The 17071-nt window shown below is 39.0% G+C and overlaps 1 protein-coding gene across 5 annotated transcripts in view; it reads right to left on the bottom strand.

Annotated features, from left to right (window-relative positions):
• The window catches only part of MEF2A (myocyte enhancer factor 2A), a 176794-nt gene that overhangs the window by 19514 nt on the left and 140209 nt on the right, over positions 1-17071 (bottom strand). For 3 of the 5 annotated variants that reach the window (XM_029064413.2, XM_029064416.2, XM_029064414.2), the window contains exons 4-6: positions 15730-15867; positions 12079-12298; positions 11422-11481 (exon numbers count right to left, since the gene is read on the bottom strand). In XM_029064413.2, the coding sequence (XP_028920246.1) occupies positions 11422-11481; positions 12079-12298; positions 15730-15867 (418 nt within the window). Of the gene's footprint in view, positions 1-11421; positions 11482-12078; positions 12299-15729; positions 15868-15932; positions 16065-17071 lie in introns of all 5 variants that reach the window. The other 2 variants (XM_029064415.2, XM_029064417.2) reach the window with 1 other exon arrangement.

Raw genomic sequence — 17071 nt, 5'->3', positions numbered from 1 at the left:
CTCCCTTTTTTGCTAGATGTGATAAATAGTAAAAACAAAACTAATCAGATTGCAATAAGCAAAACTGTACTTGTAGCTACTCTCTAACTCTCTGCATGTAAAGTCACGAGCCTGAAGTTGATAATGATTAGAGGATGATGTAACAGCTTGGCTGCTTGCCAAACTGAAGCTATGATAATCTTGGAAGCACAATTTATTATTTTGTATAATGCACAAATACTGTGCTCTTTTCCACTAAAAAACTTTGCAATGGCACTGAATTTATCATTTAAAAATGACAAAACTTACAAAACGCAACTACAAGTTATATATTGCTTAAATTTTTTTTCCCCCAGTATGAAGTCGTTGCTATGAATCATTTTAAAGGTCCTTTGCCTTATCTCATATTTAGGAAGAAAGAACCGCTTGTATGGAGTAGATTAGCTTGTCATTTTGGCTAAACTGTTTTCTGCTTTTGAGATAATATACTATCTAACAAAAAGTGGCGGGAAGCAAAATATGTATAATAATGTCTTTAGGAACGTGATGCAGTCTAACCTCATTTACTGGTTCACAGCTAAGAGGTACTGCTTTCAATTAGATCAGTCTGGCTCATATTTCGGTATATATATCATATCAGCTGAAACAATGCAATACATATGACTAGTACACACCCTGCCTTCTTATTACTCTATACCTAAAGAAAAATTGTAGCCACTGATATCATTCATCTTGGAAAGTGAAAGATGTACAAATTAAGGAACTCAAGGCACCTCTTATTTTAGGAAAGCAAGACTAAGGCTTTTTTGGGTAATTATAGAGAAAATAAACAAATAATCAAATTGATCAGTAGTACAGAGTGAATGCCTACTGTCTGCAGAACTCTGCACCAAGCATTTGAGAAAGTCCAATAGAAGCCATGATCCTTTGCCTCAAAGAGTTCCTTAGATTGGGTCCAATGTAGGAAAGATACTGGGTCTAATCAGTGCTTGGCACATAAAAAACACTTATCAAATACCTTAATTACACTCTAAATGGACAGTCAGTAAATTATTAGTAATAATAATTGTGGTATTGGTTAAGTGCTCTTAATGAGCCAAGCACCATACAAGTGCTGGGGCAGAAACAGAGTCCTCGTTCCACAAGGTGTTCATAATCTGAGGAGGAGGGAGAAGAAATGTTTAATCCCCATCTTTGAGATGAGGAAACAGGCTCAGAGAAGTTAAGTGACTTTCCCCACACTAAAATAACCCAGAAGATAAGTGATATAGCTAGGATTAGAAGCCGATTCCCTGGTCTATGCTCTTTGGCTAGTTTTCTAGGTTGAAAAAGCAGACAAGTCATCCTTTAAAAAGCAGTTCAGAGTTTTGAAATATTAAAAAGTAATGTATGTAGAAGTATTGGTTGGATTTCCCCAATCCATTTTCTTCTAAGCTGAAGAAAACAAATCCCAAGATTTGATGATTTTCTTTTTTTAATTTGGCATTAAGAAACACATCCAAGTTTGGAATTAAGTGTGCTTTTAAAGGTCTCTACCTTGGTTGAGGTTACATCAGCATAGGATTCTTGTTTTGTAAAATCAGAATTTTCCAGGTGCTACAAAAGGAAGTAATCTTTCCCTTCTCTACATCAATTTAGGTGGGCATGACTTGATCCAGTATGCTAAGGTACAAGTGACTTTATCTTTTTTATTAACCTCGGCCTCATAGAGCCCTCTAAATGCAGTCTGCAGACCCCTCCCACTGCTCTCTCAAACTGCCCTTTCCCTTTAGCTGGTTCCTGACTCAGATGCTGCTCAAGCCTGCTGCTTTCACACCATCCAGCTACCTTTCTTCTTCTGAAGCCCACACCTCCCACCCACTACAATTACTAGTTTTTTATGGTATTTATTGAGCACTCGCTATGTGTCAAACACTGATCTAAGCACTGGGGTAGGTACACGTGAATTAGGTTGGACACAGCCCCTTTCCAATATGAGGCTCACAGTCTAAATAGGAGAGAGAACAGGGATTGAATCCCCATTTTGCCGCTGTGGAAACTGCTCCTACCAACTCCACCAACCTCATTGTCCACGACTTCTCCCTCCTCATCTCTATCTTCCTGCTCCACCCCACCAACTCAGTCACAGAGTAGAATGTGTCATCATTAGTCATCGTAACATTTCTAACCTCACCCACTCTCAAACCACAGCCTCCTAACCAGCCTTCTCCCTCCCAATCCTCCACTTGCAAAACTGTCCTTTCCCCACAAGACACCCACAATCTCTCGAAGCCTTCCCCTCACTTACCCTGACCATCTTGTCCCACTGAGCCTCCCTACCTTTATTGACCTCAACTCCCTTGCCCCTGTCTCATCTTGCACCACATCGACTTCCAGCCCAAATACGTACATATATACATATGCTTCCTTGATCCCTGTACTCATGCCTCGAAGCACTGTCGGTGGAAATCTTGACATCAGGCCAAATCTACCATTTAAATTCATTCTTACCTGCTATAAATTCTGGCCTCTCCTCAGCAAAACTATTTCTGCTACCTGATTTATTCTCATACCCACTGTCCCACCAACTCATTACAAATCTTTAACTCCCTCCTGACCCTCAGGCCTTCCACCTTCCTTCTCATACCCCTTATGACTTTGCCAATGGCATCGTTGAGAAAACTGAAACTATCAGGTGTGATCTTCCCCAAATCTATTCTTTGCTCCTGGCTGTCTCTCAAGAGATCTCCTGTCTGCTTTCAAAATCTATCCCTTCTAATTTTATAAAAATACTTGTGCGCACTCTTCTTTTTTCCCAACCACATCTTCGACCACTCACTCTCTGATGGTTTCTTCCTCTCTGCCTTCCAATATACCCACATCTTTTACTCAAAAAATCCTTCTCTGGATATCACTAAACCACCCAGATCTCACCAACCCCTTCTCCTCCCAATGCAGTCCAAACTCCTCAGAATGGTTGCATTATACCCACCGCCTCTATGTCCCTCCTTTACCTCTGACCAACTGGTTTTAGCTCTCTTCTCTCTACTGAGATTTCTCACTCAAGATCACCAATGATTTCTTAATTGCCAAATGTAAAAGTCTCTACACTGTCTTAATCCTCCTGAATCTCTCGGCTGCCTCTGACATTAGGTGCTAGTCCCATCTCCCAGAAACACTACCTAAGCTTACTTTTGCAACCACTAGTTTTCCTCCTAACTCTACGGCTTATCTTTCTCAATCTCTTTACCTGGCTTTTCCAGTCCGTTCCCTCCCCACCCCCATTTGTGTGTGTCTTTGGAGTTCAGTTTTGGATCTCCTATTTTCAGTCCACTCTCACTCCCTTTGGGAGTACACCCCCTTCCAGGATTCACCCACCACCTCTGCAGATGACTCCCAAATCAACCACATTCCTGACCTCTCTCCTCTTGTGATATTGTGTATTTCCTCCTGCCTCCAGGACATCTCTTTATGGATGCCCCTGTCCCACCTCAAGTTAAACATGTCAAAAACTGAACACCCATTCTCCCCTTCAAATTCCTTTCCTCCACTTTACTTCCCATCACAGTTGGCAACAAGACCCTCTTCCCAGTCTCTCAAGACCATAACCTTGGCATTTTTTGTCCCTCTTTCTCTTTCAATTCCTATATTCAGTAAGTTATCAAATCCTATTGATTCATACTCCTCTTCATCCAAACTACCACCTGCTGGCAGAAACATCCAAACATTACTACAACAACTTCCTCACTGACTGACCTGCCTCCATGCCATGCTTCATTTTGCTGCCTCCTACACTGGCTGTTTGTTCCTCTCTGCATCAAGCAGAAACTCCTGAGCTCTCTCCTCCTCCTCCTACACCCCAGCTCACATACTTCACTCCTCTAAAGCAAGCCTACTCACTGTGCCCCGATCTCATCTTTTCCACTGTCCAGCATCTTGTTCTCAACCTCCTTCCTGTGTTCCAGGCAGAAACACATCACGTCCAGCAGTCCACTGTTCTATTTTCAAAACCCTTCTACAATCACATCTCCCCACCCCTAGGCAACCGATACTTCAGGGGGTTGTGAATACAAATGTATATATGTTATATACTTAATTACTTCCTCCTATCTGTAATCCATCTTAGTGTTTGTCTCCTTGGCTAGATTGTAAGCTCCCTAAAAACAGGAATCATGTATACTAATTCTACTGTACTCTCCCTAGCACCTAGTAACTGGCCCAATAAATGCTACTGATTGACTGATACAAGATAGGCACATTACTAATTTGACATAAGAGAAATGCTAAACTGATTGACCTTAAGATGTAAGATTTGGTGTCCTTTATTTTTAAACTTTGGACTGCAGAATGAATCTCATGGTGAAGTGCAAGTGTGCTCACTGGTCTAAGTTCAACTTCCATGATTAGAGTAATAAAAATGAGTGTGTGCCTACACATACATACAAATACTCTCACCTTCCCAAACACATACCAGAATGCCAACTGCTTCCCTAAAGGTGTGGAAAACACTCAAAATAAAACATAAATAGCTCAAATTTAGAAGTGAGTCAGTTAAAAACCAATAAGGAAAGACTACGAAGTAACATTAGGTGACTAAACAAAAGACACTGTCATATTTTGAATTTTCTGAAACAATTCATGACTCCAGTAAATAATGAGAAAAACCACCAGCCTCTTTCCTGCTGTTTGAAGTGTGATGTCTTAACATGCTGGCTTGAACGCCAAGGTTTTGCCAGCGAGTAGAGCTGCTGAAGAAGAGCTGTGTAGTGGATGGGTGGTTGGGAGGGAGGGAGGGAGTGTTACTAGGATACCCCCCCATAATCTTTACCAGTAAAGCTACCTTTAGGTCAAATGACTTATAGATATTTGTATATCCAGTTTATCATGTTAGTCCTGCAAGACCTTTGCCAGCAGCAAATAATATTCCTTCTTCTGAGAGAGAGATGCAGGCAAGGAGAAGTTAAGTAATTTGCTTCATGTCACACGGCAAGTCAAAGAAAGAGCAGAGTGGAATCTAGAAGCCTGAACCCTAGACCACTGCTCTCACCTTTCTATTGTGCTTCTCTTCATAAACACTACATCTTCTTAAAAAAATTCTCATTACAAGTTTCTCCATGAGGGAATTTCATTAATTTACATACCACAATCATCATACATAGGCATGGGATGCTTATCAAGTTAAAACATCTGTTCCATTTATATGGCAAATATGAACTGCTTGTAATTTACATTTGTCATTTTGAAGCATCTGGTAAAGCATAATTGTTCACATGGTTCTAGAAATGGTTTGCAGTTTTTCGTCTGTAACAAGCCCTAATTTGGGTCACTAGCATCTTTTACACTGAATGAGATAGTCTATTGTTAAATAAATCACAAATCTCCTAAGAGGTATTTCTTTTTACCAATCAATTTAAAAGGCCCCTCACCTAGCTCAAATTCACATTCAGGAAAGCTGGAAATTTTTTCCTTGTAACATGCCTACAGGACAAGAGTTACCCTGGCAAATCAATGAAAATAATTTTTACCCAAGATATGCAGACTTCCTTATCTATAGGTACAAAGAGACTGAACATCCAGCAGATAATTCAACAGAGTGGAAAATTTCTTGGAACTTTGGCCCAGCAATAAATCACCCCCAAAATAATTATTCTATTTATCAGATCAAAGCCCATTTTCTTTAAAGTAGAATTTCCTGGAAATGATTTTAAGATGCTATTCTGAACCCTTAAAAAATCTGTCAGAGACTTTCTGTTGCAATAAGACACTTAGAATCAAACAAAAATGCAGTTTTAATAACGGGTGTTAGAGGAGGGTTTTGCCAGTACTGTATGGCTGGAGCAGTGGGAAGAATTAAAAATAGGCCTGAGAGTTTTACTCCACCAGTTGCTTCTTGGCTACTACAGGGGAAAAAGAGAAGTGGAAGAGAAGTAGTCAAGGTTCGCAAGCCTTTGACAACTTCCCTCCTTAGCTGAAAGGAAGCTAGTATCAGAAGTGAGAAGTTATGAGGTTAGTGGTTTTCCCCGATGATTTTTCTGTTGCCCACTATCTACCTAAATCAGTAGTTAATCATCGACCCCCAAGGTGAAGAGGAAGAGTTGTGCCTCTGAGTTGGGGGCCCTGCTCTGGGGCTTGGAGAAGCCACAGACAGAAGTCAGAGGTCAAAGGCTTCCTTCTACAAAGGCTGACACACTAACTAGTCATGTCACTAACTAGAGCCACCCAGAACTCTTAGTGTGCAGATTCCCAGTTGAGTTGTAACTGAGCATTAAAAAGAGAAGGGTGAGATAAACACACAGAGTAGGCCAAATGTGTAAGGTCTGGGAAGTTTTAGATGAAAGTGAAGACACACAAGAGAGTGATGGAATGAACTTTGAAAAAATAATCAGCTGTGATCAAAGTACAGCATGTCACCCTCAAGTGGTACTTTCCAAAAGCAGAAAGACTGCATTTTCAGGAGGCGGATGAATACCTAAGAGGCATTTTTACTTGTGGAAAAAGACTCCAACCTGAGGTCAATGCTTTCACAAATAAAATGTGGGCTATGTGTTTTGAAATAAGATGAACTGCTTAAAGCCGTCCCTGGGTGCAATAGGAGAGCTGCTTTCTACAGCAGGTGGTTTTAAATCTCTGTCAGGAGTCAGACATGCCAAGTCACTCCTTTTTTAAGCAGTTACCCTTGGGAGCTTTTTACACCAGCACAGAGTCAGGGGATCACCTGGAAGCAATTTTAAAAGGTCCGTAAAACCTGGAAAAAGTCAAGTGGCTATCCTGCCCTTGCAGCCCAAAATGGTGTGACCAATTTGGAACAATTAGAGACAGATGCCCACTTGTCAGTTTAGGACAGGATAAAATTAAATCCAAAATTTCTACACATAAAAGTGGTCTGGTGGGTAGATAATTAAACAAAGAGCCAAGCATCTTAGATTTTATACTCTGGTCTATGCCTTATTATAGTTATTCCTTGGAGAACCTACAAAACTTCTCTTGGCCTAAATAACAAATAGCACTTTATACATATACACTGAATAAAATATTGAGAGATTCTTTCATATTTTCTTCTTGTAGAGACATGAAGGAAAAAACAATAATAGTTCAGAGACAAAATTTACTTATTCCCTGGGGAAAATATTTGAAATTAAGAATAACCCAATCAGCTATTCAAATGTCAAATGTAGATGAAAGATCAAGACTAACATGCTAATATTAAAAATAAAGTACAGACTTCCGATAACCTTGGGCCCTTTCTTTTTTCATTCAATTATTACATAATGATATACTTCAATTCACAAACCAAATTCTATAGCTAATATCCATAGTTGATGTGTGTGCTCCTTTAATCTTGCAGTGATATAAAGTTGAGTAGATTTTCACTGGAGGACATTTTGGAAACAGATCCTCTGTTCAACAGCTACAGAACCTCCAAGAGCTCTCGGAAGTCTGCACTCCAGTTCAGATTAAATCCATTTCTCTTTCTTAAGTAATGGGAAAACCAACCTAGCAGATGTTGTGTTTCAAGTAATACCTAAATGGATGCAAATCTAAGAGGCCAGTTTTATTTTATAAGTGGCATTTTACTGGTGTGTTGTGACAAATAAGAATGTGGAAAGTCAGTTTAATTTACCACATACAATACAGGAATTATTTATCATATAAAAAAATGAATAATTTTGACTCATCATTACTTTGCTAATCCTTTAATATCCAGAAGTCAAAATCTCTTTTACATTTTAACTAGGGTTATTCTTTTAGGCTTCATATTCAAACTTCATTTCAGTAGCCTGAGCCTTAACTGGCAAACTACCAAGTAGAATGAATCTGCCTATGTGTAATCCACTTGATATGTTTGTTGCTGGGTTGCAGTTAAAAACTTTGGGATGGAGAAGGTTAATTCACACCTGCCAGTCCACTTCAAGTCTCATACAGCAAGTCATAGCATCCTGGCTGTGTAATGAGGGCTTAGTGATATGGCATCCTCTAAAATGTTTTGAAGTGCAGTTGACTACACATCTTGCAAATTCTCCTACACTACTGAAGAGTTGTGCAATAACTACCCAGACGTGAACTGAAATTTAAATGAAAATCTTCCGGGGTGAGCTTGTCAAATGAAACAAACACAATATTTTTAGCAAGGAACATTTTAAGAGATTGACTTATTTTTCACCAAACCTAAAAACAAAACAAAACAAAAAACACACAAAAAACACACTCCACCCCAATGCCGTGAGGCATTTCCATGACTCGAAATTTTGTACTTATGCATTTCTTTAAGACATTTCCCGATAAAATGTAGAACTACCAAAGCTACAATACCCTAAAGTTCAGTTTAAAGGGCAATTCATGAATTTCCAAAATTTTTCTGGGCTTGGAAAGTAAAGCTTAAAAAACTAACCTGAAATATCATGAATCGCATATTTAGGTCCACATATGAATTATACGATAGCTCCATCCTGTGTAGGCATCCCACAGTAAAAATGGGCATAGCTTAAACAAGGTTTAATATGTATGACAAATGGCAAGGCATTCTACTCTAGACTATAAGCTCATTGTGGGCAGGGAATGTGTCTACCAACTCAGTTATAACATACTCTTCCAGGCACTTAGAACACACAATAAGCACTCAGATATGACTGATTTACTTTAAAATTTACAGGAGGTTAGTTTGGGGAAAATCATTCAATAATCTCAACTTTTCAGCAAGCGTTTTACAGTTTGAATGTGAGAGGGCTCTGGAAAGAGTAAGGTAATGAAAAGAACAAAGGTCAAACTGTACTACTTAATGGCCTGTTGTGTTCCTGGGTCTGGACTGCTTTTGTGACCTTGGAACAACTCTGCCGAAATTTGGGAATCTCATTACTGCCTGGGATTGTAGCCTAACAGTTCTAGTCTAAGCACTTCATGGGCAGCCAAGCATTTACAGAATCTCTAGGAGCCACTAACAGGGAACAGAGTGAGAAGGAGAAATCTTTAGGTGTTCCCAACACATGTCCTTCAATGCAGTTGCAAAAAAATTAATTTTCAAAAACTGTGAAAACTCAGACTTGGGAAGCTAATGGTACTCTGTGAGGTTCTACAATACTGCACGGCCTTTGTCTGAGAGATTTATACGGAAATTAAAGTTTAACGTATGTTACTAGCTCTGTACCTTAATTAGCTTCATTTATTTATCAACTTGAATTCCCATAATTGTACTTGGGCAAAGAAAGCAACAGTCATAAAACCATTATCCACTTGTCAGCTTTGCTTTTGGCTTCTGAAATCTGCCGTTTCGCATGTCAATACTGAGTTGTTCTTTTCTCACTCTAGGAATTAATCATAAGTAATTAATACTGGAGGAAAAGGAGAAGTTGAAGTCAACTCATAGAACTCATGCCTGGCAAGTAGGTAAGATGGCTGGATCTCTAACAGAGCCACAAAGACTGGATTGGGAGGAGATTTTTCATGAGGATGACAAGTTCAATTTGGGCCTTGTTCAACTTGAGGTGGTGATGTACTAGGTAGGTGGACTGCCAAGGAGCTCTGTCACCCACACGTAGATGGAAAAGGGCTAGAAATGTGTAGGGGTGGAGAAGGGAGTTTAAGCTAGGGCAATGGTACCGGATTTCAGAGTGAACAAGACAGCCTGGAAAATGCCAGGGGACTTAGCACATGTGACATTAACTGAGCCGTGGCCAAAAGCTCAGCAGTCACTGTTTGGCAGATGTGCTAAGGGATGCCAATTGCTGCTGTAACACTTAAAGGGGCAGAGGGAAAGAGGGGGAGAGTTTAGAGTTAGACACCAGAGGATAAAGGAAGAAAGACTGTTACAGGAATGCATTTACCTATAAATTTTTCCTTCAGATATGATTTGCATTTTGGCAACCTCGTTGTGCTTATCAGGGCTAAGGTGGAAGATACACATCCATGTCAACCCTTCCTAGATTTTAACTATTCACTCTGGTGGAATGGGATGCAAAATTAAGAAAGCCCTTAAGAAAAATTCCAGGAGCACAGCCATAACTATACATGCTGAACTGTCTTGTGGAGAACAATGGATGAGGCTTCAGTTCCAAGAACCTGTGTGAAGGAATGACTTTTAGTGGTAGTGAACTGCACGGTGATAAAGTTTACTAAAGGCAGGACTTGCTTCTGGCAGAAGTGACAGGAGCATAATACTGATGCTTTGTCACAGCACCCTAATTCAGCAAGTTGCTGTGTGGATGGCTGTTGCTTTCTGTGCCAGCCATTTTTCAATAATCCTGAGTAGGTGAAGTGCTGCCTACAAACCAACTACGGTTCTTGGTCAGAAACCTCCCCCACGGATGGCATCGTTCCACTGAGCACAGCTCTACTTATAGAACCAGAGCTACATCTCTGGATTGCCAGAGCTTTGTTCTTTCCAATGACCAACAACAGAGCTTTCTATACTATACTAATAGACCATTTCTCAGAAAGCAAACACTCAATTTCCTTTGTATATGTAAATAGAGAGGCAATAGGCTAATTCAGTTTGCATTCTTGGAAAATGCTACGTATTGTAAAATTTTGTTAAAGGCATTATTCATTGAGCTAATGGGAAATGGAGGGTTATGATTTATCTTTAAAAATATTACACACAAGTTCTTTTTAAGTGTGCATTATTACATAAATCTTGATATCTTAGTGTTTTGCTGTGAATGAGTCTCTGTGTCCATGTATATTTGCTTAACTAGGTTGAGCTGACCTGTTTCTGCTTGGCTGACAATTTTTGAGAAGATATAGAGGTAGTGCTGCACAGTGAAAACTTTCTTCTTTGCTAAAGGGATCCCTGCATTCATCAAGTGGAGGGGAAGGTAAGGATGACAGTTTATTCACATTGCATCACATAAATTCACCCTGTTCAAGGTTCTATACTATATTCCAAACTCCCTGGCAATCATTTTAGAGTTTCTTCCCATGAAGAAATAAAAATCTGCTAAAATCCTAAGTCCCCTACAAACACCACCAAGATATTGCCTAGATGTACGGATGGCCCACCAGCATATAGAACATCAAGTAAATGCAAGCTCAAAGACTTATTTGTCATTTCTAGCCTAAGGTTGGTAGATATAATCATGAATGTGATGCTGAAGAATGAGGACTAGGGAAAATAAACTGAAATATACTGAACTGGGTACTAGCCCAGCAAAAGATACTAATTGGCAGTCAAATTCCTCCACCTATGTCATCTATACAGACCCAGATCATCTGTCTTCCCACCCTGGCATTCTTTCCCACTCCACTCTGGCTGCCCTCCATCAACTGATGGGGCCATTATAATATACGAAAGGAACATTACAGCCTGGAGTAGTTTTATTTTGTATTTTAAAAAGAACAATTTATAAATCAAAATTTAAATAGGCCCAATTTCTCCTATAAAATTATCACTTTGGGGACAGTCTTTTCCATCTACAAAGTTAGCTTAATTTATATAACCTAAATGTGGAAAGGGAGCAGTGATTCACTTACCCACAGGGCTGTTTCCAGCTCCATTTGGCACTGTGAGGTCTGCAGTGCTCAACATTCCTCCTAAACAGAATTGAAAATAAAATACATTGGCTATTCTTATTCTTACTAAATTTTGCTGGAACATCAGTTTAAACAAAACCAAACAAAAAAAAAACCTGTTCAAATAAGGAGTTCTTAAGGCAATATGGCTTGACATGTTGATTTTGAATGACGATCCACCCAGCCCCAAGAAGTCTAAGATCAATGGCAGGTTTAGGGCCAGGTGTGTTGGGATGGATCCAGGGAGGAACTAAAGTTCCTTTTCTATGGCCAAACCAAGGCCAGAGGTTCCCTACTTCATTGAGATGCTTGACCCAATGAATGTTTAATTTGCACTTTGATTTAAAGCATTTTTTCACTCCCTCAGCCCCGCAGCACTTATATACATATCCATAATTTATTTTATGTATATTAATATCTGGCTCCCCCTCTAGACTGTAAGATCACTGTGGGCAGGAAATGTGTCTACCATCTCTGTTACAGTGTACTCTCCCAAGTGCTCAGTACAGTGCTCTGCACACAATAAGCACTCAGTAAATAAGACTGGATTGACTGATTTCAAAAGGATCACAACAGTCAACAAACGAGAAAGCACTGGATCAGAGAAAGCAAGTTTACCTGCATTTCCAGTACTTGGAGGTCTCTGAGGGGCTCCAGGTGACACGTTTCGATGCAAAGTGGCCTGAGGTGGGGAGAGCATGCTTGTGTCTGCCAACGAAGAACTGGCTGCCAGTGATGGGGACACTAAGGAACTCCCTGGGTTACTGTAGGACAAAGCATTGGGGTTGGTCACTGGGACCGTAACAGACATTGAAAAGTTCTGAGGTGGCAAACCAGGCTGAAAAGAGAGAAGGGGGGGGGGGGGGAAGAGAAAAAAGAATTAGCACAATTTTCCCTTTAGATCTATTAATTACAAAGTAATATTTTGTAAAACATAGTTAAAAAAGGCATTAGTTATGTTAGTGCCGTAACGTTGCATTACAAAATATCTGTGGGTAATGGGCTATTTTCATTAAAAACTTCATTTGAGAAGAGGTATGAAGCATTTCAACTTTACTTTTTTATAATGAGCAATGATACTCCTAAGAATTACAATTACAGAACAAGTAATTTTATATAGACCATGTGGTGAAGATAAATGAATGATTAAAAAACATTTGAAGCTAAGTGAATCAAAAATCAAAGTTATGCTAAAATTAATTCAGCTAAATTTTAACTCCCATTTTAGAATCTATTTCTTCTGCAGTTTCAAAACAAGAGAGAATGCCACAAATGTGCACATGAAAAACACAGAGTCAGTCATGGGAATAAAACAAAGCAGTTAGTAGTTGTTCAACATTCTTAACAATGAAACCCACAAAAGAAATTGTTAATTCATCAATAAAATATTTTAAAGCTGAAATCTGGGCATTATGAAATAGAGTAAATAAAATATTTTTCAAAAGAATATAATCAAAGACATTAAAAAACAAGATGTACTAAGAAAAATATGACAATTGAAGAAATTATTTTACTTTTGACATTCGGCCCGAGGAAATGGGATAGAGAGAACGCACAGCTCTATCAAGCACGTGATTATAACCTGTTTTTCAGATTGAACATAACTCTAAATTTGGGGAAGAAAACTAGTAATAGAACTATTCCAGTCAAATAAAAGAGCCAAGTATAATGTAAATATTTCTAGCCCACATATTTCATACAACAAAGAATGGCTGGGGGGCATATTTGAAAATCATTTTTAAGATGCACCTCTGCTAAAACATTTTTTCTCTCAAGAGTCTATCTACCTGCATTTTATACATATGCTTTGTTGCCCAGCACTATAAGGAAAACATTCAAACTTCAAAACAACTTAGAAATGACACAAAGCAAATATTTGACCCTATTCACTGCATTTTATTGTAGTGCCAAACCAAGGAAGAATTAGTAGAAAATTGAAGGGCTAGTTGAGCAAAACCCACCATAAGGTTCTTAAAATTACATAACTAGTTAACAAACAGAAGCAAACTATATTTTAAAAAAACCTTGATTCCAGGTTAAAATTTGTAAATACGTAATGTAATATAGAGCTTTATAAATGCAAGACCTGTGAACTTTAAATTGTGGTATTAATATCAATTCTTTAACCCTCACAACACTCCTGTGACGTAGGTAGTTTTGTTTTTTGTATTCCATTTTAAACCTAAAAGCATAATGCTACTATCACTTGCTTTATTCTTTTTCTGCATATACAAGTGTATAACCATTGCTACTAACAATGCCTGGTTTTTCAGGTAGGTTAATGCAGTCATTTATTATAAAGCCTCAGAAACTGTCCTGTAGAACTAAATATTTTCCTGAGAAACTGATTCCTAGCCACTGGGGGACATCCTGAAGAAACACCAATGTGTGAATAAGCTCAAAATGATTTCTTGAATTTTAGCTGCCATTAAAGATGACAACTAGACAATTGTCCCTGAAGGCAATTATTAATGTCATTAATGCCAGGAGCTAAGGTTCACATAAAATGCCTTTTCCCTTTTCCTAGGTACATGAGAGCTTGGCTAATGCTTAATTAGGACATGACTTTAGTTCTGATCCTGAAAAATAAAATTTCTTACAAATCTGACAACCTCAACAGGACAGGGCATTTAGCACTCAGTACTGGGCTCTGCATATATTAAGTGCTAAATAAATATGATTAAGTTTAATTAGTATTCACTATTTACTTCCCTCATTCTTTAAAATGGAAAAATAACACCAACCACCTGCAGAAGATTAGGTACTATTTACAAAGCTTGAAAAAAATGGTAAACAATACCGCTATCTGTAGCCCCCTTTTAATAGTTTCCATTAAATTAACCCAAGACCCTAAATTACAAAATAGAGCTAATTAGTTTGAATTCTGTTTGTATAAGAAGGCCACGTGATTAATACACCAAAAAAAGAATAGAGGGATGAAAGAACTAGAATATGACAATAATACTAATAATAATAATATTTATTTGTTAAGTGCTTACTATGGGCCAAACACTATTCTAAGCACTGAGGGGGAATACAAGGTAAGCAAGTTGTCCCATTTGAGGCTCACAGTCTTAATTCCCATTTTAGAGATGAGGTAACTGAGGCCCAGAGAAGTTAAGTGGCTTGCCCAAGGTCACACAGCAGACAAGTGGCAGAGATGGAATTAGAAACCATGACCACTGATTCCCAAGCCCATGCTCTTTCCACTAAGCCACACTGTTTTTGCTTATTTCACAAGAAATTCAGTTTTTCCTGCTTTAAAGATATATGATGTTATCATCCATCAGTGGTATTTATTGAGCGATGACTCTATGCAGAGCACTGTACTAAGTGCTTGGGAGAATACAATACAACAGAGTTAATGGACACATTCCCTGCCCAAAATGACTTTACAGTCTAGAGGAGGAGATAGACATTAATATCATTTAAAATGTATAATTTAAGGATGTGTGAATCAGTGCTATGGAGAGAATATTAAATGTCCAAAGTCACAAATCCAAGTGCAGAGGAAACACAGAAGGGAAAGCGAGCCATGGAAAAGAGAGCTTATTCGGGAAAGGCCTCTTGGAGAGACCTGACCTTAAAGTCAGGAGAGTGGTGGTCTGGCATATATGGAGGGGTAGGGAGTTCCAGATCAGGAGGACATGGAAAAGGGGTTGGTGGCAAAACAGACGAGATTGGACCACAGTGAGTAAGCTGCCGTTAGAGGAGTAGAATGTGCAGGCTGGGCTGTAAGTAATAGTAGTAGGTGACGTAGGAAGGGGCGAACTGATTGAGTGCTTTTGAGTTTCTGTTTGATGTGGAGGTGGAAGGGTGGCCATTGGAGGGTCTCAAAGAGTGGGGAGACATGTCCTGAATGTTTTTGTTGAAAAACGATCCATGCAGCAGAGTGAAGTATGGAATGGAATGGGGAGAGACAGAAGGCTGGAAGGTCAGCGAGGAGGGAGATACAGTAGTCAAGGCAGGAGCGGATATATGGATCAGCGTGCTAGCGGTTTGGATGGAGAGGAAAGGGTGGCTTTTAGCAACAACTTTATAAATGACTTTATAAAGAACAATGTTTAAATTACAGAAAATATTTTAGAAATTTTAGTCTAATATTAAAACTGAAAACCAAATAAAAAACTGGGGGAAACAGGCATTTCAGCTCCTTATTGATTTCAATACCTCAGTTTTCTATTTTAGAGCTGGGCACTAAGAAAAAGTAAGTGTGCCTGTGAATCTCTTCATGCACAAGTAAAGCACAAGCCATACTTTTGTACTCACTGCGATTTTATGATTCCGCATCATATTATCAAACTCTTCGTTAATTTTTTTATATTTTTCTTCCGTATGCGGAGTGAGCACATATGAAGTGTCAGGGTCTGGGCTGTCGCACCCTCTGTGTTCCTTCTTGTTCAGAGCCTAAATAATGAAGTTAATAAACAGGATCAACAAATAAAAAGTAGAGGTAAAATGAAAGTACTTACAGGGCCTCGCTTGAAAATAAAATCACTATCTTCATTTAGTTTGCTGAATCTGTCCTCCGAGAGTGGACTGTGCTCAAAGTAATCGTCAGCATCAGGGCTCTCACAACCATTAAGGCCTTTCTTTCTTAAAGTCTGAAATACAATTGGAAAATTCACACACAGATAATACTAACTTGCCATGACTTTTGTATACTTCTATTAAAGAGAGCACGGATTGAATCAACTGAACTAAACCGAGCCACTGAGATGATTCTGAATGTTCCCAAATAGGTCAGACTCAGTAACAGTCAAAACAAAGAGAGACATAAAGGGCAGCAATATGGAAAAAAAATACACCTTTTTCTATTTAGATCGTACCAAAATATCACTACTTTAAAGACTCCTCTAAGTCTGGTTTGAGGTCTACTCTACTTATTTGGAAAACTTGCAACTTGGAAGGGCAACAGTGAAGTTTAGAAACCTTAAACACTAATTTGAGAGATTAAAAAGCAAATGAGATGGCTTGTAAAACATCTCATTTGGATAACAAAGAAGTGGGATAGGTTTTCCACAGATACTCCTATGCCCTGGGCAGTTTAAAGTTTGTTGGAACTTTTGTTGTGTGGAAAATCCAAATAGTAAATATTACAACTTCAATGCCATCTTTGTGTTGATTTGTTTTTAACCTGCCTCCAGCACAAACTAACTACTTGAACTACAAACGACAAACATGGTTTTGTCTACAGAGCATGAGCACTTATTCCATGGTAGGTAATATGGTATAATGCAGTTTATTGGAAAATTGTCTATCCCTCCCCCAGTCACACAGTTTCACTGGAAGGACCTCACAGTTACCTAACTCCACACACCCCATTTAACACACCACCATCCCGCACCCCATTGAATACATCATCATTTTCTTTCTCTGTCTCTCTCCTTTCCCCTCCCTCCCCCACCTTCCCTGAAAAGTAGCAGCAGCCAGAGCATGTGCAAAAAGAAAACAGCTTCTTCCTCAAAGCCTGGGGGTACTGAGCCTGGCATTCCCTAATCACCTGCTCTGCCACTGCTGCTTCCTTCTTCTTGCTAGTTTTTCCAGAGTTCCTGTCATTTACATCCACGCCTTTAATACCCTACAATGCCTTGAAGTAGCTCTGGGGATA

This window comes from Ornithorhynchus anatinus, chromosome 5 (assembly GCF_004115215.2).
Source record: "Ornithorhynchus anatinus isolate Pmale09 chromosome 5, mOrnAna1.pri.v4, whole genome shotgun sequence".
In the NCBI taxonomy this organism is placed as follows: Eukaryota; Metazoa; Chordata; class Mammalia; order Monotremata; family Ornithorhynchidae; genus Ornithorhynchus; species Ornithorhynchus anatinus.
This window is presented reverse-complemented; position numbering and strand designations above follow the sequence as displayed.